The 26,496-nt window shown below is 43.5% G+C and overlaps 1 protein-coding gene and 1 long non-coding RNA gene across 6 annotated transcripts in view; one reads left to right on the plus strand and one right to left on the minus strand.

The window, feature by feature from the left end:
* On the minus strand, positions 1-26,065 carry LOC114117857 (uncharacterized). 2 transcript variants are annotated; one of them, XR_006056061.2, is made up of 4 exons: positions 25,888-26,065; positions 25,446-25,524; positions 19,649-19,846; positions 1-424 (listed from the first exon to the last, which is right to left on the minus strand). It is a non-coding gene; the product is annotated as an uncharacterized LOC114117857 (long non-coding RNA). The 2 variants fall into 2 exon arrangements; XR_003591444.3 differs by lacking the exon at positions 25,446-25,524.
* The window catches only part of CDH13 (cadherin 13), a 1,037,580-nt gene that overhangs the window by 217,058 nt on the left and 794,026 nt on the right, over positions 1-26,496 (plus strand). For 3 of the 4 annotated variants that reach the window (XM_004014934.6, XM_060398282.1, XM_060398281.1), the window contains one exon: positions 726-837. In XM_004014934.6, coding sequence (XP_004014983.2) covers positions 726-837 — 112 coding nt within the window. Of the gene's footprint in view, positions 1-725; positions 838-26,352; positions 26,489-26,496 lie in introns of those variants that run through there. The other variant, XM_012189616.5, reaches the window with a different exon arrangement.

Here is a 26,496-nt window from a genome sequence, read left to right on the forward strand (position 1 = left end):
GAAGCAATTATAAAATTTTTATTGCCTAATAGCAAAACTAACTAAAGTAAAAAGAAAGGGGTAAAATTAATTTTAATAGTGATTTAATTTAGTCTAATCGTAAAATAGCATATTCGCATGTAATCTATATACAAATCATTAATTATACATTTAACTTTATTTTTTTTTCAGTATTTAGTCTTCAAAATTCCACATGTACTTTCTGCTGACACTTTCGGCACAGCTACATTCCAGGTGCTCAGAATCCATGGGTGGCTCATGGCCACCATGTTGCACTGTGAAGGTCTCAGGCCTTGAATTCTTGTTAGAAGTAACTTCCGGTGAAATATCTCTGCTTTCCTCCTCTTCATCGGGGACAATGATCCTTTGCATCTATGAAAGTGAAGTTGGTTTTCGCTCAGGCATCATATGAAATTGACAGTTTCTGTAATGAAATTTCACACATGGAAAACCATAGTGAGATTCTAAGCAGGTGTAAAAATCTGACAAAGTTATTTCTTTAACTGCAACTTAATGGAAACTGCAACAGCTGTTCCCATTTGCCTGTTTTCCAAGTCTCATTGCCAAAATGGATGGTTGGCAGCCACAGAAGTATCAACTTACCTCTTCATTTGAGAAATGAAATTAAAACCTCAGCTCATTTCTAAAAGTCACAGATTTGGTAAAAAGTTAGCAGGGCAAACATATAAGCTGCGTTAAAATATTGATGGCTTTGGTTTTCTCAGGTGCTGCTGCTAACATCTGCAGAAGATTTGGACTGCACTCCTGGATTTCAGCAGAAAGTGTTCCGTATCGATCAGCCAGCTGAATTCATTGAGGACCAGGCAATTTTAAACTGTAAGCAACGTCACCCGATGGTGCTTTTGGCCTATTCACTGATGTTTAAGAGTGTCCCTCAGTATACAGTATTCCCTAAGCTAAGAGTTTTCTGATCATTTTTCTAATGTCACTGTTTGCCCCAGGGTGGAAAGTCTTGAATTAGGGCTTTGTCAGCTTAGAGGTGAATCGAGTGGTGTGTATCTCTTTGCCACATTTGATCACCAGAGAGCACTTCCTGATTGCTCCCAGGAAAGGGGACCATCAGCTCCCACCGTGAGTACTGACCTATGCAAAGGAAATGGAATGCCCCATTTTCTTTGGGCAGATCCTGAGAACAGACCATTGCCTTCCTGTGGATTGCTGTTCTACCTGGATTTCTCATACATAGCACTGGATAAAAATAACATCCAGAGCAAAAGGTTAGCTTCTAGGAATTTAAACTCTTAAGACTAATAAGATGGTTTTCTGAAAGATTCAAAAGCTCTACTGGCTATTTTGTGGATTGAGCTCAAATCCCCCCAAAATCCAATTGATTTCCTTAAAATATGCCACTCTCAGATCTGTGGTTATAATATCTTCCTCTTTTTAATGCCAATATTATATTGTTTATCTTTCCGAGGGCATGGAGTACATTGCTCGATGCAAAACAAGCATGTTTTTGTTTTAGCACAGCGAATTTAAAATTGATGGTAGACAAAGAACCATTTAATTGCAGGCTCTTGAGCACCATTCTTTAACATTTGGGAGTGAAGCATATAAAAGCGGTGGTTTAGTTTGGTCCAGTGCTCTGTGCTCCCTTGAGGGAAGATAACTGTACACTTGCGCTATGGTCCCAGGTTTGCCTTCCGGGCTGACTGTGTTCCTTCCCTCCTGTGCTACGTGGCGAGCATGTTTAAACGAAAGGGGAAGAATGTTCAGCCGGCTCACCTGGACTGTTCTGTGAGGCTGGAACGCATTTGAAGAGTTGAAAGGAGCACAGTAATGAAGATGCAGTGCTGAGGATCGAGGGAGCCCTGCAAGGCGAAGCCCGTGCATGTCTTGATGCAGTTATGGCAGTGAAATCATTTTAGTAACTAGGGTCTATAATGACAAGGTGCAGGGCTGGCACAAGGAGTGAAGCCCAACATGTGGTTTCATTGTTAATCTGATCCCTGATGCGACTCCCGGGTCAGGCCCTCAGGAACTCTCATTTGTCTTTTGATTCTTCTATTTATCAGAATCAATATATTTTAAATGGAACTTGGCTTCAGAGAACCATTTTTTCTGGCTCTCCTCTCCTCTCGTCTGCTTCATCTCCCTCTCTTCTCTCTCTCTCTCTCCTTTCTCTTTTTTTTCCAAGTGATTATCCCAAATGGCATCTATATTAACATGTGTGGAAATGTGAAGCCACCCTGAGTATGGAAATTAATAGAGTTGGTATGCAAAGCAGGCCCATAAATGTGATTGCTTCTGTAATCTTCACGACACCAAACAGCTTTTAATTTACCTCTGAGAAGCTGGAAACAATCGTACTTTGGGGGATCTTTTTAATTTAAACTAGACCATCCTGTACATTCCAATATTACAGTTTTGTGTGTGTCTGTGTAGGTTTTTTTATTTGTTTTAATCCTCTAGGTAATTTAGTGGGTTATGGTTGTTGATTCTGTGTAAGCTAGTAAAAGTGAAATGGAACTGGGTTGATTATCAATGAGAGCACATTCAGTAAAAGTTGGTGATTTGAGGATATTTAAAAATTTATATGTGATTTTGTAAGTGAATTGTTGGATCAGCAAAATCTCGCCAGCCTCCTCCCCTGTCAATGAAACTGTGGGCCTATATGTATTACTAGGGGAGAAAATGGACAAAGAACAGATGTGGGCTGCTATTTTTCAGTTTATCTCAAAACAGTGAGCATAGGTTGTCATGCTGCTGCTGCTGCCGCTAAGTCGCTTCAGTCGTGTCCGACTCTGTGCAACCCCATAGTGTGAATAAGGTTAATTATGCCTAAATGAAGAAGAAAGTTTTCACAGAGCTGAGAATGCCTACTGGCTACTGGTTGGGAAAAGCTGGATTTCCAGAAGTAATAACAATGTGTTTTGCTCTATTCAACATGCAGGAGGAAATAAAAAGTCCAAAACTTTGAACAGACTTTTTCCCCAAGCAACCAACATCTTACATCTCCCTCCTTCCCTTCTCATTCTTAGTTTCTTTCATGCATTTCCCTGTGGTCCGACACAAGACCTTTTCTATTTCTGAAAAATGTGATTAGCCAAAGAGCCAGTGAGTGGTGCATTCTCTCAGAATGAAGACCATATTGTCACAAGGGTAACATCTGGAGGAAAAGTGGGAAGAATCAAACAGAATCAGTGATTTAAGCATACTTAGATATGTGAGGTCACTGCCAAGATCCTGGAAATGGTTAGGGATCATTCAGTAATGTGTAAATATAAGCTGATGATCTAGGTAAAAACAGAGGTTAAAAGAAACCAGGTTAGTAACAGTACGTTGAACTCCTCCTATGACACTCCAGTTTTTCTCTTTGTCTTTGTGATATTTTACAAGAGCTTTGGCTTCCAATCATCATGAATTTTTGTCTTGCAGAAAGTATAAAATACAGCATAATCAATCAATTGATGTCCACACTTTTCACCATTCTATAAACTTGTCTGAAAGTGTTATCTCTTTGCCTGGCAGACATAGTATATCTGCTCACATGCCAGACTTATATTCAACCAATTCTGTGTTCAGTGTTCAGCACCTTCCAGTAAATGTTTATTCTGTCCACGACTTCCTTCTGTCTTTGTTCAGACAGTAATATTTCCTTTTATCTTTTTTCATCTTTCTCCTTAATTCTCAGTGACTTATCTTTTTCTGTTTTAACTGTTACTAATGGTCACCTCCGCTCCTTTTATTTCCTTAATATTTTATTCACTGCTCACTCCGATACATCTTTCCTTCAGTTGTTCTAAAGCCTTTTATTTTCCTCACATCCAAATAACTCTTTATTCTGTTCTCCTTTCCAGTAACTAGACTTGCTTTTGTCTTTAAAGGGCCATTTTTCAACAAGCTTCTAGGATCAAAACATGGCATCCCACTATTTCTTCTAAAGTAACCAAGGGAGCTTTATCGCTGTATCTTTCACAGTGTGATGCAAAGGCCCCAGCTCAGGAGCACTTGGCTTCATCTAGTCTTGAAAGGTGAGCTGGGAAGATGTGGTTATTCTTATTTTCTGTGAGAAGTACAAGAAGAAAGGGGAAGACAGTTTAAAAGGCAGAAACTCAGAAAGGAGACATCTGCTCATGATCTTTGGACTCAGGGAGGGCTCTGTCAGAGGTCTGCAGGTTGCAGGCGGTCCTTCGAGGCCTCCAAGACCCAGAATTCTCTTAAACTGGTTGATGAGGTTGCTTCTCCTGCAATGTGAAAATCATGCGATTCTGGTAGCCACTATCTTGGTACCACGAGATTTGGGTAGTGACCCCGGTTGCAGCCTCCCAGGCTCCAGAAGAAGAGTTGGCCTGGAAAACTGACCAGCCAACCAGCTGATGTGGACAAAGACCAAGTGATAAGGCCCTGACTATCTTGTGTCCTGAAAAATTACAGAATGGAACACTCTGCCCTGCTCTAATCAGCTCAGACAGAACTTCCTGGCACCAGGGAGGGATCTGTTTGCTAAGGGAACCATAGCTGGCCTCCCTCTGGGTAACTCTCCTTGATGGAGCTGCCTTCCACGCAGGAACTCGAGGACGCAAGCTGCTCCCTGCTTGGTCCTGCATATTTGGCCAAGTCATCAAGCTGGCAGACAGGGGGACAAGGAGAAGGGTGGAGAAGGCACCGAGGATGTTTAGCCGCTAGAGCTCAAAAGGGACATGGATTATTTCTGTTCACATTCTTGGCCAGACCTAATCACAGAGCCAAGCTAACTGCAAGAGAGGCTGGACACGGAGGAACTCACGTACAGGCGTGAGCTCACCGTCTCTGCACAGATCCTAACACAGCCAAGTGACCCCAGTCAAAAAGAGACTCCCGAAAGAGGCCGCTGTTTCTGACTAGCTTTGGTCAACACGGGGATGAGACAAAGACGGTCATTCAAACAGGACAGGAGGTCATGCCCCTGGGACTACCTCCTGCTTTTCTCGTCTCCTTCCCACTGAGCAGAACAGCTTCTTCACTGCCTCCTCTTAGAAACACCCAGGCAGGGACCTTCTGATAGTTCTAGTAAGGATGGGCCCCGATTGCATTCTGCTGATGATTATCGTATTGAGGTTAAGGTCATACAGTTTAAAACTCACTAGAGTCGGCTAGAGTTCAAACAAATGACATATTCCCATGTTAGCTGCATGGCAATGAGTGAGTTATCCAAATCCTGAAAGTCTGAATTATTTCATCTCTCTAAGAAGGATAACCACTCTAGAGTTAATGCAGTGATTGATGGAAAGATGCTTAGAACATAGTTGTGAGTTAATGGAAGCTGGCAGTAGTATTACTATTATTCTTGCCATTGCTGTTATTATTATTGTTGTTGCTGTTAGTATTATTATTATACATAGATCTTAGGTTTGGTATCCTTATAATGGCCATCAAACCTGAATTTCGGAGAAGGCAATGGCGCCCCACTCCAGTACTCTTGCCTGGAAAATCCCAGGGACGGAGGAGCCTGGTAGGCTGCCGTCTATGGGGTCGCACAGAGTCAGACACGACTGAAGCAACTTAGCAGCAGCAAACCTGAATTTAGCAGACAAATCATGGCCATTAAAATCTGAAGAGATTAATGAAGAATCTAAAGCAATGATTCTAGGATTTGAATTTCATGGACCAGTAGAATTTTTAAAAAATCTCGAATTGATAGGAGTGTATTTTACAACATTTTTCTTAATCTGAATATGAAAAAAAGAAAAAGCAGGCTTATGAGTGAGATAAAGTGAGAATACCTCCGCTTACTTTGCCCAGACTTTTAAAATGTCATTGTTATCAAAAAACAAACAAAATAGGAGTTAGGACCGATTACAAAAGAGAAGTCAGTCTTTGAGTAAATTTATATTGTAAAAGATGCCCCAAACATTTTTGTTTACCTCATTTTGTGGGAAACCACTGATTTAAGGTATCAAGAACCTCCAGAAAGTGTAACAAGCGTGCCCACACTAGGGGCAGATGTTGGGAAATTTAAAAGGCTCCCCTAGAGTTGACTGGTGCAGCATCTGTGGCTTTCATAGGTGATATTTAATGCATGTTTTCTAAGTGTGGAGTGTCACCTTGAACCTCATAACAGACCTTAAGGGAAAAATCTACTCATGTGCCCATTTCACAGGTGAGGATACTGAGGCTGGACTAGGCGAGGCCATTTATCCATGGTTGCATTGCTTGTAATTGGTGGCATCAAATTTTGGATCCAGGGTTCCTGTGTTCTGGCTCTTATCCAGAGTCCCATGGTTTTGTGGCCTTGTAGCTTTTGTTGATGTTGGTGATGATCCATCAGGGAAATTTGCCGCTTAATTTTCCCATCTATTTTTGTCAGTCTGGATGAAATAGAAAATTTCTACTGCATTATGTTTTTTCTGTTCATAGACAAGTTCATTCTTCCTCTGTAACATGGGAAATGTATCTATTTTGCTTATTTTGAATGGGCCCAGTGCCAGGTTGCCCATGACCCTATACTCCTGGCTTTTGGCCTTTCACCTGTGTTTCTTTCACCAAAATGTTTCTTGGTCATGCCACCTTGACACTGACCTTGGTTGGTAGCCAGGTCACCCATGGAGTCCATGGTGTCCAATTAATCATATTTATACTTAACATACATGAGTCATGCCTTTTGAGGGTGTTTTTAATTGACTATAAATCACACAGGGAACTTGAAAAATGAAGGCAATTAATGAAAAAGCAACGTGAGAGGTGTTTTGCATCCTAACACAGGAAATACATCGCCAGTGAATTAAATGTCAAAACAAAGGCCCTTTTGACCCTGCTAAAAAGGTTTCATTTGAGTGGTAGTAAATGGATGAACTTTCCAACCTGGCAGGTGGAGGAATTCCTGTTTCTTCAGTTCAAGCTGACTCGGGATTCTGTCTATGTATATCCTCTATCCTTGAGAACTTCCTAAGGTCTTTTGGTTTTCAGTTTTAGTGATTTAAAAAATGGAAAAGAAACTAATGATAATTTCCTTTCCATTTTCTGACTGTCCTCTGTACTATTAACTTTCATGTTCTTTCAGGTTGGAAGACTGATTAACTGATCAGTGAAATTATTTAACATGACCTGTACTACAGTATACATAGATCTGAATAGGTTGGGGTTACAAGTGGTATATTTGTTTTAAACTGTCATGATATACCAAGGAAAATTATTCTGGTGTCACTTAATTCACTCCATCATCGTGAAGGTGATTATACTTTGGGTCTGAATGCGGACTACATTACTATATATAAACAGAATCCTATAGAAGGGTAATATTTTTACAGGTTTGCTCCCCACTCACCACCACCAACATAACTGTGACAGTTGACTAATCAGTTAATATTTATTATGATCCTCATAAATGCATTATATTAGTGCCTCATTTCATAAATGTAAAGTGATACAAAATGACTGCAGACTGAAAGGAACACACATATACACCAGAGAGGGGTATGGTAAAGTGCTTAGAGATCCTCCGTTAGACCAGGGTCCTAAGCTGCACTTTGAAGACTGGGAAACATATGAGGTAACCGGCTAAGAGGACCTTAGGAGAAGAGGAATGTGGATATGGGTAGAGCTCTCTCGGCATAAATTTTCTTATCAGTGGGATGAAAGGAAAAAATAGACCAGAGGAATCACATTGTCAGCTCATGGGCTAAATTTGTCCCACAGATACGTCCTGCTTGTCCTGTTTGGCAGCTCCGTGTAGGAGTCTGAAGTGTTTAATGAAAGGAATTTGTTGTCAACATTCAGAATTTCATTTTTAAAAATTCATGACTTCTGGGAAGTACTGGGCCTCCAGAATATAGACCCCAGAGGCAAATGAATCACAGTGGTAGCAGCCTCAATAGGTTGTTCTGAGGATTAAATGCTCAGGTCTGTACAGGGCTCTGAAAACTCTGCGGGAAGTAGTATAGCAATAACAGGAGCTGAGGCCTTCCTGGTGGTTCTCCAGTCCCCACTCTCTTCCTGTCAACTAATCAGCTTCCTCTTTATTCCACCTGCCCCTTATAGGTATCTACGTTTACCTCCGTGAAGTCACCCTTGCTCCTGAGACAGGTGTGCAGGTCAGATGATACGCTCCAAAGACCAAACACACATGTTTGTATCACACCATTGCTGTCGTTGACAGTAGCTCTTACTGGTGGTTAGGGAAGCGGAGGACGCTACCGAGAGACGCAAGGGCAGGGAATGGCTGGCATTGACTGAGACTTTGCAATCTACCTTCAGTGTTTTGAATCATCCACACAGGGACTAGGTGAAAAGGGGAGCCATGTGATCAGCGTGGCTGGCTTTCTGGAAGTTCAGAATAGGACACGGATAAGAGAGAACTGCTGGGGAGGCTCAGGCTTACATGGAGCCATTTCAGAAGATCTGAGGTGGGATGGATGGGAGGCATGTGGAAGGAGAGCTGGTCAGTGGAGAAGGCAGGATGGTTAAGAAGTAGCAGAGTAAGAAACAAGGGTGAGAGCAGAGCCCCAGGCAATTCCCAGGGTCTAGACTGGGGAAGACATCTAGAAGACAAGTTTTCTAAAAGAGTGCAGAATCCCTGAGTCTGTTCCAGCTCAAACACTAACCTGTATGACCCTTTTCCTCTCTGGACCCCTGTTTCCCCATTTGTATAATGAGGATCTATTAGGGTTATTTTGATTGGATTCTAAAGTTGATTGGATTCAACTCCAACTGGCTTTAGGAAAATGACAAAATAGTCAGCTCATGTAATTGAACATCTCAAGGTCTGATCTGGCTTCAGGAACACCTGGATCTGATGCTGTAATGATATCATCAATATCACCATTCTTCAGCTCTGCTTTATATAGTGTTGATGCCCCTCAGTGTCAGAGGGGTTTCCTCCAGGATGGCCACCAGAAGTTCCAGCCGTTCATTCTTCCAGCTTAACAACCCAGAGCATCTCTGTTTCCAAGTATCCCAGCAAACACTCCATGGCTAACTCTCTGGGTCCAGCGTGGGTCACGTGTCTATCCCTGAACCAGTCAAGGCATCCAGGAAGATTTGGGCTGGCAAAAGTAGGAGAGTTCACTGTGAGGGTGTTCTTTTTGTCACTGTTCATTCACCCAGCCGTGCCCAACTCTTTGTGACCCCATGGACTGCAGCACACCAGGCCTCCCTGTCCCTCACCGTCTCCTGGAGTTTGCTCAAGTTCATGTTCATTTCATCGGTGATACTGTCCCGCCGTCTCATTCTCTGACACCCTCTTTTGTTTCTGCCCTCAGTCTTTCCCAGCATCAGAACTTTTCCAATGAGTCATCTGTTCACACCAGATGACCAAAATAATGGAGCTTCAGCTTTAGCATCACTCCTTCCAGTGAATATTCAGGGTTAATCTCCCTTAAGATTGACTGGTTTGACCTCCTTACTGTCTAAGAGACTTTCAGGAGTCCTTTCCAGCACCATAGTTCAAAAGCATCAATTCTTTGGCATTCTTTCTGCCTTTTTTATGGTCCAGTTCTCACAACCGTATGTGACCACTGGGAAGACCATAGCCTTGAATATACGGACTTTTCTGTGCAGAGTACTGTCTCTGCTTTTCACCAGTGTCTAGGTTTCTCAAAGCTTTCCTGTGAAGAAGCAGTCGTCTTCTGATTTCGGGGCTGCAGTCACCGTCTGCAGTGATTTTGGTGCCCAAGAAGAGGAACTCTGTCACTACTTCCACATTTTCCCCGTCTATTTGCCATGTAGTAACGGGACCAGATGCATGATCTTAGTGTTTCTAATATTTAATCTTAAGCCGGCTCTTTCACTCTCCTCCTTCACCCTCATCAAGAGGTTCTTTAGTCCCTCTTTACTTTCTGCCATTAGAGTGCTATCACCCGCATTTCTGAGTTGTTGATGTTTCTCCCGCCTATTTGGATTCCATCTTTGGGCTTCCCAGGTGGCTCACTGGGTAAAAAAATCCACCTGCAATACAGGAGATGTAGGAGATACCACTTTGATTCCTGGGTCAGGAAGATCCCCTGGAGGAGCGCCTGGCAACCCACTCCAGTATTCCTGCCTGGAGAATATCATGGACAGAGGAGCCTGGCGAGCTACAGTCCATAGGGTAGTAAAGAGCTGGACATGACTGAAGTGACTGGGGGTGTTCTACTCTATTGCTAAGGTCCCTTTCAGGACTGACGTTCAATGACTGCAGGCTATGCTTCATGCATGAGAATTTTTAGAACCTAGCACATGCGCACATTGGAAACGTCTCTTAGGGGGCAGGGATGAGGACAACCATCATGCCAGGTTTCTCACTGGTGATGCTGGTGAGCAGATTGCTTAATTAAGACTGTCAAATTCTAAGTACTGCCATATGGCCTCACTCTTCAACCTGTTGAGTGTCTTCATTCACATGGTTCTGGAGCTGATATAAATCTCTTTTATTTCTGTTTTTCTTCAAGGGGTTAAGAATTCAGGAACACACAGGTGTTACAGGAACATCTCCTAATTTAAGGTGTTAGAACCACATGAATTGAGCTGCTTAATGAGTGCGACATCAAAACATAAATTGGACAAGATTAAGCATGTCTTTAAATAGTGTGAGAAGGCAGAAGACCTTATTATTCTATAATAGGTCAAATCCACACATATCCTAAAAATTATGATGCCTTCTGTCTGTCCTTTTTATCTTAATTTTCATGGAAATTTTTGTTGGTTTGAAAGCAAAAGGGCAAGAGGTGGAAACACTTGCCAGTCAGAATATCCCCAGGCACTTTTTGTATTTGACCGAATTTGCATTCTCTTTTTGGAGGCAGAAATAGGGGATAGGATAGGAAAAGACATACATGGAGTCCCATTTGTTTAGCCAATTATTTAAGAATTGTAGTATGGTCACATCCCTTATGCCAGACCCTATACTAGGTACAAGGGGTAAAACTTGGAACCAAAATTCTAGAAAAGATGCCTTTTATACCAGAGCTTTCATTTTTATGGAATGAGAGAGACAGCCATGATAGAAAAAAACATCTAAGAAGACAGAAAAATTACACGTAAAATGCTGACGATAAATACTATGAAGGAAATAAGAGGAGGTTGTGTGATAGAGATTTCTGGATGGACGTGATAAAATAGGTGGCTAAAGAAATTCTGAGAAGCTGAGCCCTAAACTAGGAGAAGGGACCGATCAGGTGGAGACTGCGTTCGTAAGCCTTTAGGCAGAGGGATCAGGTAATGTAAAAGCCCTAAGATGAAAACAGGTTTTTAGTTTGAGATACTCTGATCTAGGAAAGGACTTTCCTGATAGCTCAGTTGGTAAAGAATCCGCCTGCAGTGCAGGAGATCCTGGTTAGATTCCTGATTCAGGAAAATCTGCTGGAGAAGGGATAGGCTACCCACTCCAGTATTCTTGGGCTTCCCTTGTGGCTCAGCTGGTAAAGAATCCATCTGCAGTGCGGGAGACCTGGGTTGAAAGGGGCTATCATTTTATCCATTTCATCAAATCAACCGCCCTATAAGATAGGATTCTAAATCCCGTTTTAGCAATGAAGGCATGAAGGTTGATTTAAAGATCCAATATCTCAAAAGAAGTGTCAGCAGTGGAAAAGGAGCTCTGACTTTCTGACCCTGCCTGTTCTCTCCACGTGGAAAGCTGTATCCACTTTCCTCTCACAGAAATGCTCTAGTACTTTCTGTGGAGAACAGACTGGGGCACCCGTGAACCTCGTGGGGCTCTTGCGATGGGCTCCTGAGTTGGTTCACTTGTGTCCATCACTTGCCACGTGGTGGTGTATCCAGTCACTCAAGCTTTCGGCTCCTCAGTTTTCCCATCTGTAGAATGGAAGTGCTGTTTCGAGGATTGATGACTCAAGATAACATTTGCAAAATGTTAGGAGAGTGCCTGTCACTTGGGGCACTCTAACATAAAGGTTGTGTGTGTGTGTGTGTGTGTGTGTGTGTGTGTGTGTGTGTGTAGTCTCTTAGTCGTGTCCGACTCTTTGCAACTCTATGGACTATAGCCCACCAAGCTACTCTGTCAATGGGATTTTTCAGGCAAGAATACTGAAGTGAGTTGCCATTTCCTACTCCAGAGGATCTTCCTGACCCAGAGATGGAACCTGCATCTCCTGTGTCTCCTGCCTTGCAGGCAGATTCTTTATCTGCTGAGCCATCTGGGTTGATTTTATCATTTGAAAGAATAAGGCAAAGGAAGGGGATTCTGCAGAATGATGCTGTTGGAATGGGCAGTGCCAGCATTTACTGAAGGCAGGACAGGGGACTTGCAACCCTCACCGTAACGCCTCCAAAATAGGACGTGTGTTCTCCCTACTTCCTCTAAGTCTCCACACCACCACCTCCCAATGCACACACACTCTGCTTCCTCGTGTGTGAATCTCTTTGGGTTACAGATGAAAAGGATGTTCCCTGAAAAGCATTTGAGAAGCAATTCTTCCAAGCCTTAGATCCAGATGTGTTTTGGAATTTAGAGAAAGCTAGTAACGTGTATATGCTGTATATTACCCACTCCACCAGGGAGTTCTGGGGCAGCCCCTGTAATAAGTCAGATACATCTGCAGTAGCACATATGGATATCTACCCTAAGCAGGCTAACTGAGGACAGCAAATATCACCATGTCTGTTCAGGTTGGGTTTTGCTACCTAATGAGTTACAGTGGACACTTTTCACATGCAGAGCATCTTGGATTTCTGAGTTCCAGGCTGCCCTCCCCAGGAGAACATTCCCCTGAAAATTTGCAGACCTCAGTTCCGCTGAAACATTCAGCTGGCCCTCCATACCGCAGCTGCTTCTGGGGCAGCAGAGTGTGCTGGGCCACCAGCCACCAGATCCCAGCCACCTCCACACAACCCCGCTCCTCCTTGCAAGCAACTTGGTAAATGACGTCTTGGCAGGACACCCCTGAAAAGTGTCCAGCTGCTGCACCAGCTTATTTCATCCCCATCTGAAGCCCCAACAGTTGTCAGCCATCCAGCTTCCTCTTAACTGCGCCAGTCAGCTGATTGCAGAGACCTCCCAGAGGATCGATTTTTAGCTAAAACTGGTCTTAATTTTCATATGTATACATTAAATTCCGTGGGGGCAGGGGGGATTCCAAATGAGGAAACACTGATTCTGAATAACATGAAAGAAATAATTAGTGCTTGAAAAACAGTTCAAAATATGAGTCAAAACCTCCAAGGAATATGGTTAGCACTGCATTTTTCAGTGGAAGGAAGTTTGTCGAATTAGAAACAGAAAGAGAGGGTGAGTGGGGATAAATCAAGCTAGAAAGGGAATTCAGCATCAAATTCTAGGCGCTGAGGAAGGAAACTGAAATTAGGGGGCAACCAGGATTTTCAGGTAGATGCCCACGGGGATGTGGCCCAGGCGTCATTCCCATGGTCTGAAGAGGCGTTGAGGGAGGGCATGGGCTAGTGATCCCTGGTGGCCTGCAGTGGCTTGAAATAAGATTTTGGTTCCCCAGCCAGAGGTTGAAGGCAGGCTGCAGTAATGAGAGCACTGGAACACTGGACCACCAGGGCCTGTGACAAGGTCCTGGCCTATTAGCTGTGTAGAAATGAACTTCCACAAAGGGATGGGAAGTAGTGAAAAAAGTAAAGCACTTATTAGAAGGAAAGAGTACCTGTGCATAGACTCACTTGGGCGGGCTCAGAGAGAGGGAGTCGTGCCCTCGTGTAGTCTGAATCACTGATGTGGGGGATTCCCACTGGGCTGCTTCTGATCAGTCATCTTGCTTTTGCCCAGCTTTGAGTCCATATTGGGTTTAACTCAGAGTCCTCCCCTGTGTGCACGTGCATCTCTGAGCCAAGATGGATTCTAGTGAAAAGGCCTATGGGTAGGTTGACATCACCTACTATGATGTCATGAAGGTGAAAGTGAAAGTTAGCTGCTCACTCGTGTCTGACTCTTTGGGAGTCCATGGACTGTAGCCTACCAGGTTCTTCTGTCCATGGGATTCTCCAGGCAAGAATACAGGAGTGGGCTGTCATTTCCTTCTCCAGGGGATCTTCCCAACCCAGGAATCAAACCTGGGTCTCCTACACTGCAGGCAAGATTCTTTACTGTCTGAGCCGCCAGGGAAGCCCCGGTGGTCCCCCGTCCCTTTCTGACCCTCGAGGAGCCGTTCTGCGCCTATGTGATCGGGAAGGTCTACTTGACTTTGAGAATGAGAAATAAGCAGTTCCTTTATCCCTTACCTCTTCCTGTATCTCTTATCCTCCCTAAGCTCTTGAGTTTCACCCACCTCCCCTCTATTTTTTTATTTTTTGAGAAGCTTGCAGTAGCTTCAGCATGCAAAAGTTAGCCACCTTTCCATCTCACCTGGGGGCTGGAAAGATCTGAGCCTGCGCAACTCCAGCCTTGCCTTTCTTCTTGAAAAGTATTTTCTTTTTTATTCTTTTCCCCTTATTCTTATTTTATTCTTTTTAATTCTGCTGAGCTCATAGGAAATAAGACAGAGTAAAATGCTTGGAAACATTGGCGCTTGTAAACTATAAAGCTCTGAACGTAAAGGCAGTGGGCTTTCTGAGTAAAGCCAAACTTTCTGAGACTCAGAACATCTTCCTGCCTTGTCTCTGTCCAGCAGCAGCCCCCTGTCTCCTCACCCAGGCTAAACAGGTCTCAAGGTGGGTGGGAACCTCTCCAGGAAGTCCTGAGTTAGCTCTACCTAAGGCTTACATTTACAGTGTAGAAAGCCCTTTTCCCTCTCGGTAAAGCCAGGCTTTCAAGACTTTTGTTTCACTGAAGTCTTTAGGCTGAATATCAAATCTTTCACCCTCTTTGCATTCCTGATTCAACACCCTAATCTTCCCTAAGGCAACAGATGCCTCTGGCAAAGAGCAGGGAGGTCAACTAGGAAAATCTGAAAGGAAGAGCAACCAGGAGCATTTCCATAAAATGGACCCTGTTACCTAGGCGCAAACCCAGGCTGACAGGAAGGCAGGAAGCCACTCATAAGCACCCAGGAGTTGAGAGCTGAAAGCATGATTCTGGAATGTCTCCTGGTGGGTTGGGCTTCAGGCAGCTGCCCTACTTGGTCACAGTGTTGTCTGGGGCACCAGCATTGGTGGAGGGATCAGTGCTGCCCATGGGTGGGGAGGTGGAGATAGGGGCAGCCTGTAGGGAATTTACAAACCTCTAAGAGGCTGTTGGCGAATTGAACACAAAAAGCCAAATATTTTTGTCTTTACCACTCCGAAGGACTAGGATTCTGTCTTTAGCATTTATGCTCATATAGGCATCAAAAGATAAATAAATAAAGGCTGCTAAGTCGCTTCAGTCGTGTCCGACTCTGTGCAACCCCATAGCAGCCCACCAGGCTCCCCCATCCCTGGGATTCTCCAGGCAAGAACACTGGAGTGGGTTGCCATTTCCTTCTCTAATGCATGAAAGTGAAAAGTGAAAGTGAAGTCGCTCAGTCGTGTCCTACTCTTCACGATCCCATGGACTGCAGTCCACCAGGCTGCCCTCCATCCATGGGATTTTCCAGGAAAGAATACTGGAGTGGGATGCCATCGCCTTCTCCATTAGCAGGCATCACTTAAGTATGTGAGACTGAGACATTTAAAAGCAGGTCAGGTCCGAATTTACCGAGCTTTTTAAAAAGATAAATAAAGGCAGCAAACTCTCTTTGAAATGTTATGTGGGCTGCTAACTTCTTTGAGGACACAAAGATCTCTGTTGTGCGTGCCTGCTAAATCACTTCAGACATTTCCAACTCTTTGAGTCCCCAAGGACTGTAGCCTGCCAAGCTCCTCTGTCCATGGGATTCTCTAGGCAAGAATACTGCACTGGGCTGCCATTTCCTCTTTCAGGGGATCTTTCCAACCCAAGGGTCAAACCCATGTCTCTTATGTCTCCTGCATTGACTAGTGGGTTCTTCACCACTAGCACAACCTGGGAATTTTCTCAAGCTCCCCTGTTTGCTGACACAGTCCCCTCCCATCCTGTAACCATAACACCAGCTACATCCTTGATCTAGACTTCCAGGACATTCCTCCTCCCCATAGTCAGCTCCCACCATCTCCATATCTTTCCTGGGAGAGGGTCAAGCATTGCTTGGGGTTCTGCAGACCTGGCACAAGCTTGTTGCCATCCCAGTGCTGGTCCTCATAGTATCTGCAGCAGGCAAACACCCAGGCTCTGGGGTCTGAATGCTTGGTTTTAAATGCCAGCTCTAACCCTTACTAATGGTGATCTGGGGTAAGTTATTTAACTTCTCTGAGCTTTCATTTCTTCCAAAAGCCAAGCATACAATGAGGTGCTAAAGATAAATTTGAGGCTGACACATAGACACTGCTTAGTGAAGGGTAGTGATTTATAGCAGTTAATGTAATTTGATTATGGGCTCCCAAAACTCACTTTGAGCTCCATGAGTAAATGATATATGTTGATAATGCATATAGAGTTTGTTCAGCCTCTTCGTATCACTACAAATATTTTTCACTTTGCAATGGGAGTCACTCGACTATTCACAGCAACATCCTCCTTCTCTTCCTACCCACAAGATCACCCTCAAACAGACTCTCGGCACCAGGCCCTGGTACCTGGCTGAGGGGTCTGAGTGTTTTTAGTTTATTATTAAAATGTTTGCCATTACATTTACATAGTTCCCTGCTGGGTTGATTGCTTCATATATCGACAGTACTAAAGTGGATACTGAATGTTTTGCCTGCCAAGGGCCTTCATCTAGCTCAGCCTGAGCATATATAAAAGTGATTTGAATGGGAGCGTTTGCTCTATTATTTTGGTGATGGATTTAGGGAAATGGAAAGTAGCAAATTGCTTTGTTTTTGGATCTGTGCCAGGTCCATCCTGGTTATGGATAACACTTGCTTGGTTGATTGAAGAAGGCCAGCTGCTGCTCTAATAGCCTGAATCAATGGCCAACCGTGCCCTTTAGCAAGCGTGTCATGCTCGCTGTAGTGAAAAGCATCTTATAATTATGAATTAATAACTTTTCTATTATATATCAATATGATGCTATACTTTACAACTTGACCAGCCCTTCCATACTAATATTGAAATTAAGGTCAACTCCACTTTTATGATATCCTTCAGAAGATTTAGATGGAACTCCTGGCTTTAGCTGCAGGAGTTCACACTCAAAACCTCAGTTTCCACATCTGTAAAACAGGGTGAATAATTCCCATGTCCTGGGGCTGTGAAAATTCAATGAGAGAAAGACTATGAGAGCGTTTTTTTTAAGCCTTTAAGCCCTCTGATGTCCAGTGCCTCTTTGGGGAAGACTTTCCTCTGTTTGTGTTGACTCTTTCAAATGGAATGTTTCCAACATCAATCTCAAATGATCTGTTGTTTTTCCTTATTGTGTGAAATGTGTTTGGAAGAGATGCATGGCCAAGGTTGATTCAATGACTGGGCTTACCCAAGACTTATGTGAAAGCAACTGAGTCTGTTGAGACTTCAGCCAAGGCAGTTCCGTGGAGGACCAGTCATTAATGGCTGTCCCCAAAGGCTGGGGAAAGAAATTCTTCAGTCCTGAAGAGGAGTCTGAGAAGGGTGTTACAACATTCCTCTCAGCTTAGGAAGAAAATAAAGCCACTGAGATAGCATCTCAGCAGCTTCTCACTGCTGCCCTTGGAGACAGACACCCACGTTTCTGGTGCTGTTTCCTGGCACGTGGGTGGGAAGGGGAGAGAAGGCTGTCTGGCTGCTCACCTGTGGAATGCCGCTGATCACCTGGCTGGCGCCCCCACGCATCCCCTGCTCTTCCCAGCTCCCACCCCGGGGGCACTGCCCTGCAGCCACCCCCACTTTCTGGGACAGCACTTGCTCTTTAAAAAAACTGTAATTCCGTCTAATTTTTATCTTTCTGGAACTTATCTTTCAAGTTTCCTAATATTAACTTTCTTATGTGATTATTTGTGTGTGTATGTTCTTAGGAATCTCTGTTTGTATTAATTCAGGTCTAAGTGAATTTTCAGCTCAGTCTGCCATTATAAATAAAGTAGTATCAAGTGCATGCATTTTAGTGTATAAAAATGCAAATTTTTTAAAGCAGAAGATGAAAATTTTGAGGTTATATTTAAATGAAATATGGATAGAATTTTCTAAAGGAATAAATACAGTAGCTAGAATACTGAGGTCATAAAAATAATTTTCTTGATCCATTCATCCAAACTCTTAAATAAAGGCAGAATTAATCAGGGACTTGGAAATGGAAATTGATTCCGGCTCTGGTGGAGTCTGTTGCTTTAACGTGTGTTAGGTTAGTTCAGACGATGTATGCCCCAGGAAAAGGAGAGGCTAGATGCTTTGGGAAATGTTTACAAAATTTGCCCCTGCTCACACGCTCTTCCTCGTGCTCCTGGTATCACATATGAAACCTGAGCTTTCCATGATGAGCAATTGCTGAAGCCGAGAAAGACTTCAAAGGAGAAAAGAAATCTTATGTAGTCAGTGTCTAGTGGTGACTGAGTTACAAAGTCACCTACAGACCCTTTATGTGCTTCCATAGTTGGCTGTTGTTGTTAGTTGCTTCAGGCATGTCTAACTTTTTGCGACTCTATGGACTATAGACCACCAGGCTCCTTTGCCCATGGTATTTCCCAGGCAAGAATATTGGTTTCCCAGACAACCCAATATTGGGTTGCCATTTCCTTCTCCAGGGCATCTCCTTGACCCAGGGATAGAAACCATGTCTCCTGCATTGGCAGGCGGGTTCTCTACCGCTGAGCCCCCAGGGAAGCCCCGTTCCACAGTTTCCTTTGCTTTATTACCACATTTGATGGTGTGTTCTATAGATCCCATTTATATTTAGGGCTTTTGGAATTAAAAATATATACATAAGTTTTTATGTGCAAGAATGTCACCTGGAGCACAATTTATAACAGGAGAAATTCAGAAACAACTCGTGGAAAGTCATACAGACTCTGATACACGTGTATGATCAAGCATCACGAAGTCATGAAAACAATATTTCTGAAAACTACTCAAAGACAAGGGAGAATGCTATGATTGAATGTTAAGTAAAAAAGGAATGCAACATAATACGTTAATAAAACCAACTGGATTTGAGATACTTTTTAAAAGCCTACTAGGATACTCCCCCGGCAATTCTTCAACATTAATGTAAGGCTGATTTTGAAGACGTTACTTAAACTTTTCATATATTTTTATAGCCTACCTAGTGTGTGAATTTCATCCCATAATTATTTTCTTAACAAAATGTTTAGTTTTGAACGTAAAAGAGAAACGGAACGTAGTTCCCACACAGAAGTCCGCATCTTGGGGTTTGCTCATTACCCTCCGTGTCCTCAAGTCTGCCCTGATGGGGATGGCTGGCGCCACCTGCTGCGTGGAGCTCTCAGGGAGGGAACACGGCCAGCGTGGCGAGCTGAGTCCATCCCCGCCGGCTCTGCCACTTCCTAACCACGGCGCAACCACAGGCATGTGCCCTCACTTGTCAGTCTTGGTTTTCCAGTCTGCGAAATGGGCACATTAACTGTACCTGTTTCCTTCTCATCAGGCCAAGACTAAATGAAATAACGCACTGATACCTCGAGCGCAGCAAGGAGCACACCTTAAACTTTAATAAACATTTGTTAGTTTCTCCAGAGCAGTGTCATGAACGCTATTAGTCATTGTTTGATGTGTTTTGAAAGCAAGAAAAAATAACCAGAAAGCATGTTTGGCCTCTGTTCCACTCTATCCCTAATCCATTCCAGAACTAGCTGAAGCACAGAAGGATGCAGAGGTATTGCTTACCTACAGACAGAGTTACACATCTGTAGATTCGGGCCCCCCTCCGCCGCCTCTTTTTCCTTCTGACGCTGCAAGAGTGTCGGCACCAGGACGTGCTCTCCTCTCAGCTGACTCGGGAGAAGTTGGTTGGGGTGGGGGGGATGGGGGTGGTGGTGTTTATTGTGCTCCATTTTAAGAAGAGCATCCCACAAAAGAAAATAGCTATAAAACATAAACAAGACAAGATTTTCTTAGCTGGGTTTCCATATGAAATCTTATTATTATGTAACTTCTGTTTTATCATAACAGTGATGGACATCTTGGAAAACTGGGTTCTGGAATGTCTTCCCAGCCTGCATAACTTTCTAGACAGACATTCTGGACTGATGTTTTCTTTCTTCACAGAGATAACAACATACACACGGAAAAGATATGGAAGGGTATCCCTGGTGCTCTAGTGGAACTTTTAAAAATAAACAGCAGAAATTTCTAGAGCATATAAATTATGACTCAATTTGTACTTCTGTTTTCATAAATTACTACCATGTCAATATTTTTGTAACACTTGTATGCCATGTAATAAGTGTTCATCTTTACTAGCAGAGTATTACACGGGGTAGGCAATATCCAACTACTATGGTGTGAGTCCTCCCAGCCTCCCAGGAGGTGGATATAATACAATCCCCCAGACATGGAGGTGGAGACTAGACACTAAGACTCACTTACTGCCTAAGGTCACATGGATCCAATGCACGCCCTCCGGCTCCAAAGTCTCCACGTCTGGCTTCTCTGGCCTGTGTGTGTGCACATAAGGCAAACCAGGCCAGCAGTGTGTGGTGGTCACCTCTGCCAGGAGAGCTTCAGGATCACAGGTGTTAACTGTGCTGAGAGAATGCTGCTGCTGCTAAGTCGCTTCAGTCGTGTCCGACTCTGTGCGACCCCATAGACGGCAGCCCACCTGGCTCCCCCATCCCTGGGATTCTCCAGGCAAGAACAGTGGAGTGGGTTACCATTTCCTTCTCTAATGCATGAAAGTGAAAAGTGAAAGGGAAGTCACTCAGTCGTGTCCGACTCTTAGTGACCCCATGGACTGCAGCCTTCCAGGCTCCTCTGTCCGTGGGATTTTCCAGGCAAGAGTACTGGAGTGGGGTGCCATTGCCCTCTCCGTGCTGAGAGAATAGTGAAGGAAATAAGGGTGATTCTCACTCTTGGGTTTCCCTGGTGTGTCAGTCAGTAAAGAATCTGTCCTCAATCCAGGAGACTTGCTCAATACAGGAGACGCAGGTTCTATCTTTGAGTTGGGAAGATCCCTGGAGAAGGAAATGGCAACTCTAGTATTCTTGCCTGGGAAATCCCATGGACAGAGAAGCTTGGTGGGCTGCAGTCCATGGGATCGCAAAGAGTCAGACATGCCTTATCGACTAAACCATCACCACCAGCCCCGCAGAGCATTAGAATGCTTTGGCTCCTGACAGACCCTTGGCAGAAGGTGGGACGCTGCTGCAGGGCTCTGTTCCTCCCAGCTTTTCTTTGGCTTCCTTTCTCCTTCTTTCTTTTTCCTCTGTCCTCCCTGACTACCTCTTCCTTCCTTTTCCTTTTCCATCCCTCCCTTGCCCTCTTCCTTTCCCCCTTCCTTCCTTTAAAACAACAACAACAAAAAGCAAATGTGATGGGCATGCAAAATCTGGTTTTTAATCTTAAAAATGTTATTTATATTCTTAGTAGGATTTTGATCCAGCCATTTTGTCTTCTGTTCACTCTCTCTGGTGTGCATAATTCCTGCTCTCCTTCTTGGGATATTGTGAAGGAAAAATAATATTTTTTTATTTTTTGAAATGGAACTGTTTAAATGAAGGAAGCAGGTATAAGCCTGCCACTTTAATACAAAGATCCCATAAATGCTAGACGTTGCCTCTAATGTTTAGAGGTCTGAAGAGATCTGTCCTATGAGAGAGTTCACTAATTTCAATCATCTGCATTTTATTATCACCTTATATGGGTTGGAGAGACAGGATTTTATAGAATCTCATCACCTGAGGCAATGACAAAGGGGTTTCACCCCATTAAATCCAGGAAGCATAAGAAATGAGAGGGCTTAAAAGCCATGCCAGCTTCATTGTGGAAAATATGACTTACTAAGCAGCTGTGTGAAATGAAAGCAGGGAAGGTCCACTCATAACCCATGCCATTGTGTGTGAGCTGATTTCCTTGATATTGCATAGCAAGTATTACCATCATCACCATCATCATAACCTGCAGTTGTGTTGAGCAGCTGGAGAAAGAGCCGGTACAGTAGAGAAAGTTCTCAGACCTGCGCATGTCAGAATCAGCGAGAGGAGGGGTCTTGTGCAAAACGCACATTGCCAGGCCCCGTGCCTAGTGGCCCAGACTGAGTATGGTTGGGACGGGGCCCGGGGACGTGCATTTTGTCGGTCATCTCTGGTGGTCATGATGCAGTGATCGGAGGACCGGTCTGAGAAGCAGTGATACCGAGCCTCTGCTTTTCAGCTGTCAGTCTAGACACTGTGCCTTCGCATCACCTTGGCACAATATCTAGTCTAACTTTCAGTTCCTTATCTGTATGAGGAGTGTATATAAACCCATACTTCGCTCACACAGCTTCTGTGAGGATTAAGTAAGAGCGTGCCTGGGATTAGGCAGCCTCTGCTCTTGACAGTGTTGTCTGTAGAGACCAAAGGTGAGACGTCCATCATGCTGGTCATCTTGGCCCTGTGCCTGAAGCACCGGGCTTAATGGACACTCCCTGTTGCTAATGAGCTCACTGCTGAAGCCCAATTGCCTGGGTCCAAATCTTGACTCTTCGATTTGCTTGTGACCTTGGTTTTCCCTGGTAGCTGGTGGCTCAGACGGTAAAGAATCTGCCTGCAATGCAGAAGACCCAGGTTCAATCCTTGGGTCAAGAAGATCTCCTAGAGAAGGGAATGGCTACCCACTTTAGTATTCTTGCCTGGAGAATCCCATGGACAGAGGATCCTGGCAGGCTACAGTCTAGGGGTTTACAAAGAGTCTGACATGACTGAGCAACTAACACTTTCTGGGCAAATTATTTAACCTCTCAGTGCCTCAGTTTCCTCATCTATAAAACAGGCCTATTTATAATACATGCTTCCTGTTTTTTTTTTGGGGGGGGGGTTATATTTTAAAATTACTCTAAAACTTTAAGACCAGTATATGGCTAATAGTAAAGTGTCATGTAAGAGTTACATATATAAACAAAGCCTTGTTGATTCAATTCATGCATGCCCTCATGCTAAGCTTCTTTGCTTTTCCCTCTTTTCAACATAATGCAGATATATTCCTCTAGCTGACAGACTTTTAAAGTGGATACCACTTTTAAGAGCCTTCGCTCCTGGGGGAAGGAAATCTGCAGGCATTAGATGGGTTTGGCAGCCAGCAGAGGCATGCTGTTGAGACAGGGAGGCTCCCTGGGGCGGGGTGTCAAGAGAGTGAGCTGGATTCAGCTCTAGTGACTCGGAGAGCTGACAGGTAACAAAATGAGGCTCCCTCAGTTGTCTATGCAGCAGACAAAGCAAGTTATTTAGTTAATAGCAGCAACCCGGTGCCTATAATTTTTCAAGTCCTTGGAGGCATATTGTGTGGCCCAGGGTGAGCCAAGGGACAGAGGAGGGAAGTCAGAGGGAATCTGTTCTCATGCCCCTCGTTGCAGTGTTTGACTCACCTGAAGTTAACACTAACAGAACTTTGCTCAGAAATGTCATCACTGAAATAAATGCATTACATTTAAACTCTTACTGCCCTGATGCATCTGCTGTGCAATTGAACTAGAAACAGCTCAGACTTAAAATGTGTCTCCAAGTTTTTCTCAGGCAACGAGACTTAGGCCACTTGGTTTCCTCTGATTGCTCAGCCTTGTCCAATTTTGGGATGCAAGCCTTTTGAATACTTCAGTGGCCATGCTATTTTTTCTCCAATCATAAACTCACAATATAAAGTCTAAGCTGTGAAAACAAAAAAATCCAAGTTCCTTCACATCCTTATTCTCTAGCCAACTATGGCTGTAAACTGAGGCTCTATCTGTGAGGGAGAAAATCCCATTTGCACATTTTCTCTTGGTTGGCTGGACTTGCCCACAGATTCTCGGGTGGCATTCAGGAAGCTGCCTGGTGTTTTGGCTGTGTGTTGGAAATTTTCTTCTGGGACTATACATAGCAAGTAGAAGAGGAACATTGTTCAACTCTTGCTCAACCTAGAACTCAATACCATTTTGCAAGAGATGGATACAAAGACCATAATAGTTTGAGTGCTGTTTTGTGCTTTGCATTGTAATTTGTTTTAATATAAAATACATTTCTATAGTCTGATTGCAGAGGGAATACATTGTAGAAAAATTGACTATTCCTGGAAAAGGATAAAGAAGGAATAAAACCATAAAAGAACCACTAAGAGAGAGCTAGTTTTATGTTTTTTCTTTCCTGCCTATTTGTCTATGTTTCCACTTATCCATCTGTCCGCCCGTCTATCTGTCCCTCCATCCATCTCCCCTCGCATCCATCCTTCCTTCCTATGCCAATCCATCCATTCATCAACCCACACTTCTGCCCATTCATCCAGCTGTTCATCCACCCTATTATTTATGTATCTATCCATCCTCCTGTCCATCCCTTTGTACTTCCATCCGTCCCTGGGAGAAATAATGGTACCCGAAGAGTATAGAATAGTGGTTAAGAGCACAGCGTTTCAGTAACTTGCTGTGTGCATTCATACCCTGGCAGTACCCTGCACTTTCTGCGTAACCTTGGACAAGTTTTTATGGCTTCTATTCCTCCTTTATAAAATGACATTAATAATAGTGTCTACCTCATACAATTGTGTCAGATTTTAATGACATAATCCATATAAGATGGTTGGCAAAGTGCCTGGCATAAAGGAAGCTCTCAATAAATATTAGCTATCCTTATCATTATTATTGCTCTTCTTTATTTAATAGAGTTGCCAAGATCTGATAAGAAAACATGTGATACTAAATATAGTGTCTAGATATTATAACTATAAATGCAGTAATAAATATATACACGCATATTTTGTTTATGTAACTGATATCCATCTGTTTCATAAATTCATTTTAAGTGCTATTTTAATGGCTGAAAATATTCTGTGGTATAAGTATTTGTAACCAAACTGTGAAAGTTTTCATTTAGACTATATCAAATTTCTGTTGTTATTAGTAATGCTGTGATGAACATCCCTATTCACAGTTATTTCCTTAGATTAAATTCCTAGAAGTCGAATTGCTGGTTATATGTTGCACATATTTGAAAACTTACCACTTTGCCCAGCAAAAAGTCTGTACCACTTTGCATTTCCATATGGATGTGATGGCCTGATTTTCTACACTCTTGCCAGCCTATGTGTCTCTGCAAACATTTGCCAGTCCAGTAGGCAAAACAGGATCTCATTGCTATTTTATTACTTGTTTTTATTTTTATTTAATTACCAGCATAGTTGACTGTGGCATAACTTTGCCATATGTTTTTTGACCATGTTTGTTTCTATTTCTTAAAACTGTCAACTTAATATTTGTGCATTTTCCCATGGGGGTATGTGTTCTTTTCTTAATGATTCTGCCAGAGTTTAAAATTTTGACTTTCTAACGGAAAGGTTTCAAAGTTTACTCTTTTCCAATTGATGAATATCGATCATGGTCTGTCTGTAGCATTCTAAACCTTTCCCCAGTGTTTGTTATGATTTCCTAAACTTTAGTGTGTCCTTTAAACGAGTATATATTCAGCCAAGTGCCACTGGACTTGAACCCATTTCTAAGGGCCCAGAGGCTTCTTACCTCCACACCTTTTCCTGAGTGTCCTTTCATCTCTGTGATGTTCTTCTGGTTCCTCTCACTTTCAAGTTCATTCTATTCACTGAAGAAAATAGTAGGTAATAACAGTAGGTGACTGCTCCTCCTACTGTGCCTTTTACGTGTCTCTCTTTGGCTGTGGGCTTCTCCTCCTTTGTCCTTCCTTTTATTTTTATTTTTTTTAATTTTTATTTTTACTTCATTTTACTTTGCAATACTGTATTGGTTTTGCCATACATTGACATGAATCCGCCACGGGTGTACATCCTGAAGCCCCCTCCCACCTCCCACCCCATATCATCTCTCTGGATCATCCCCGTGCACCAGCCCCAAGCATCCTGTGCTTGTTAGACAGGCCTCTGAACAATGACACTCATGTAGGTTTCTCACTCCAGAAGCCTCCCTCAAAATATGGTGAAGAACCTACCGTAAGACTTCCCTTTAACATGCGGAGAAATCACTTTAGACTTGTGCTCAAGGATTCATCTCCTCTGATGGTCTGACACAGAAGTCGGCAGGCATTTCTCTAAAGGGCGAGATTGTCCGTGTATTGGCTTTAAAGACCACGCCACAGGTGTTGCAGCTACTCCGCTCTGCCCTGGCATGGCGCAACAGCTGCAGTGGATACCAAGTAAAGGACACACTGGGCTGAGTTCCAATAAAATTTCACTTAGAAAGACAGGCAGAGGTCCAGGTTGGTCCGTGGGCTTAGTTTGCTGGCTCCTGGTCCAAGTATGAGAAAAGAATTGTAACGGGAATGGCACGGGAGGAGAACACATTTTAGCTCACTGCTATTGACAGGAATGAGCCTTCAACACGTAGTGGCTGTGGGGTGATTAGGTGGGTAACTCCCTGGAGGACGACCTTTCCTTTCCGCACGCCAAACAGTGCCACTTGTGAGAAGGCCCTGGGCAGAAAACGCCTGGGAAGATGACAAGAGTGTGACAAGAATGGTCCAAGGGCCTTAATCCAGCAGGGGACCCCAGCCACCCACAGCATCCTCAAGTCAAGGGTGACTTAAAACCACGGTAAGTCC

This window comes from Ovis aries, chromosome 14, assembly GCF_016772045.2.
Source record: "Ovis aries strain OAR_USU_Benz2616 breed Rambouillet chromosome 14, ARS-UI_Ramb_v3.0, whole genome shotgun sequence".
NCBI classification, from domain to species: Eukaryota; Metazoa; Chordata; class Mammalia; order Artiodactyla; family Bovidae; genus Ovis; species Ovis aries.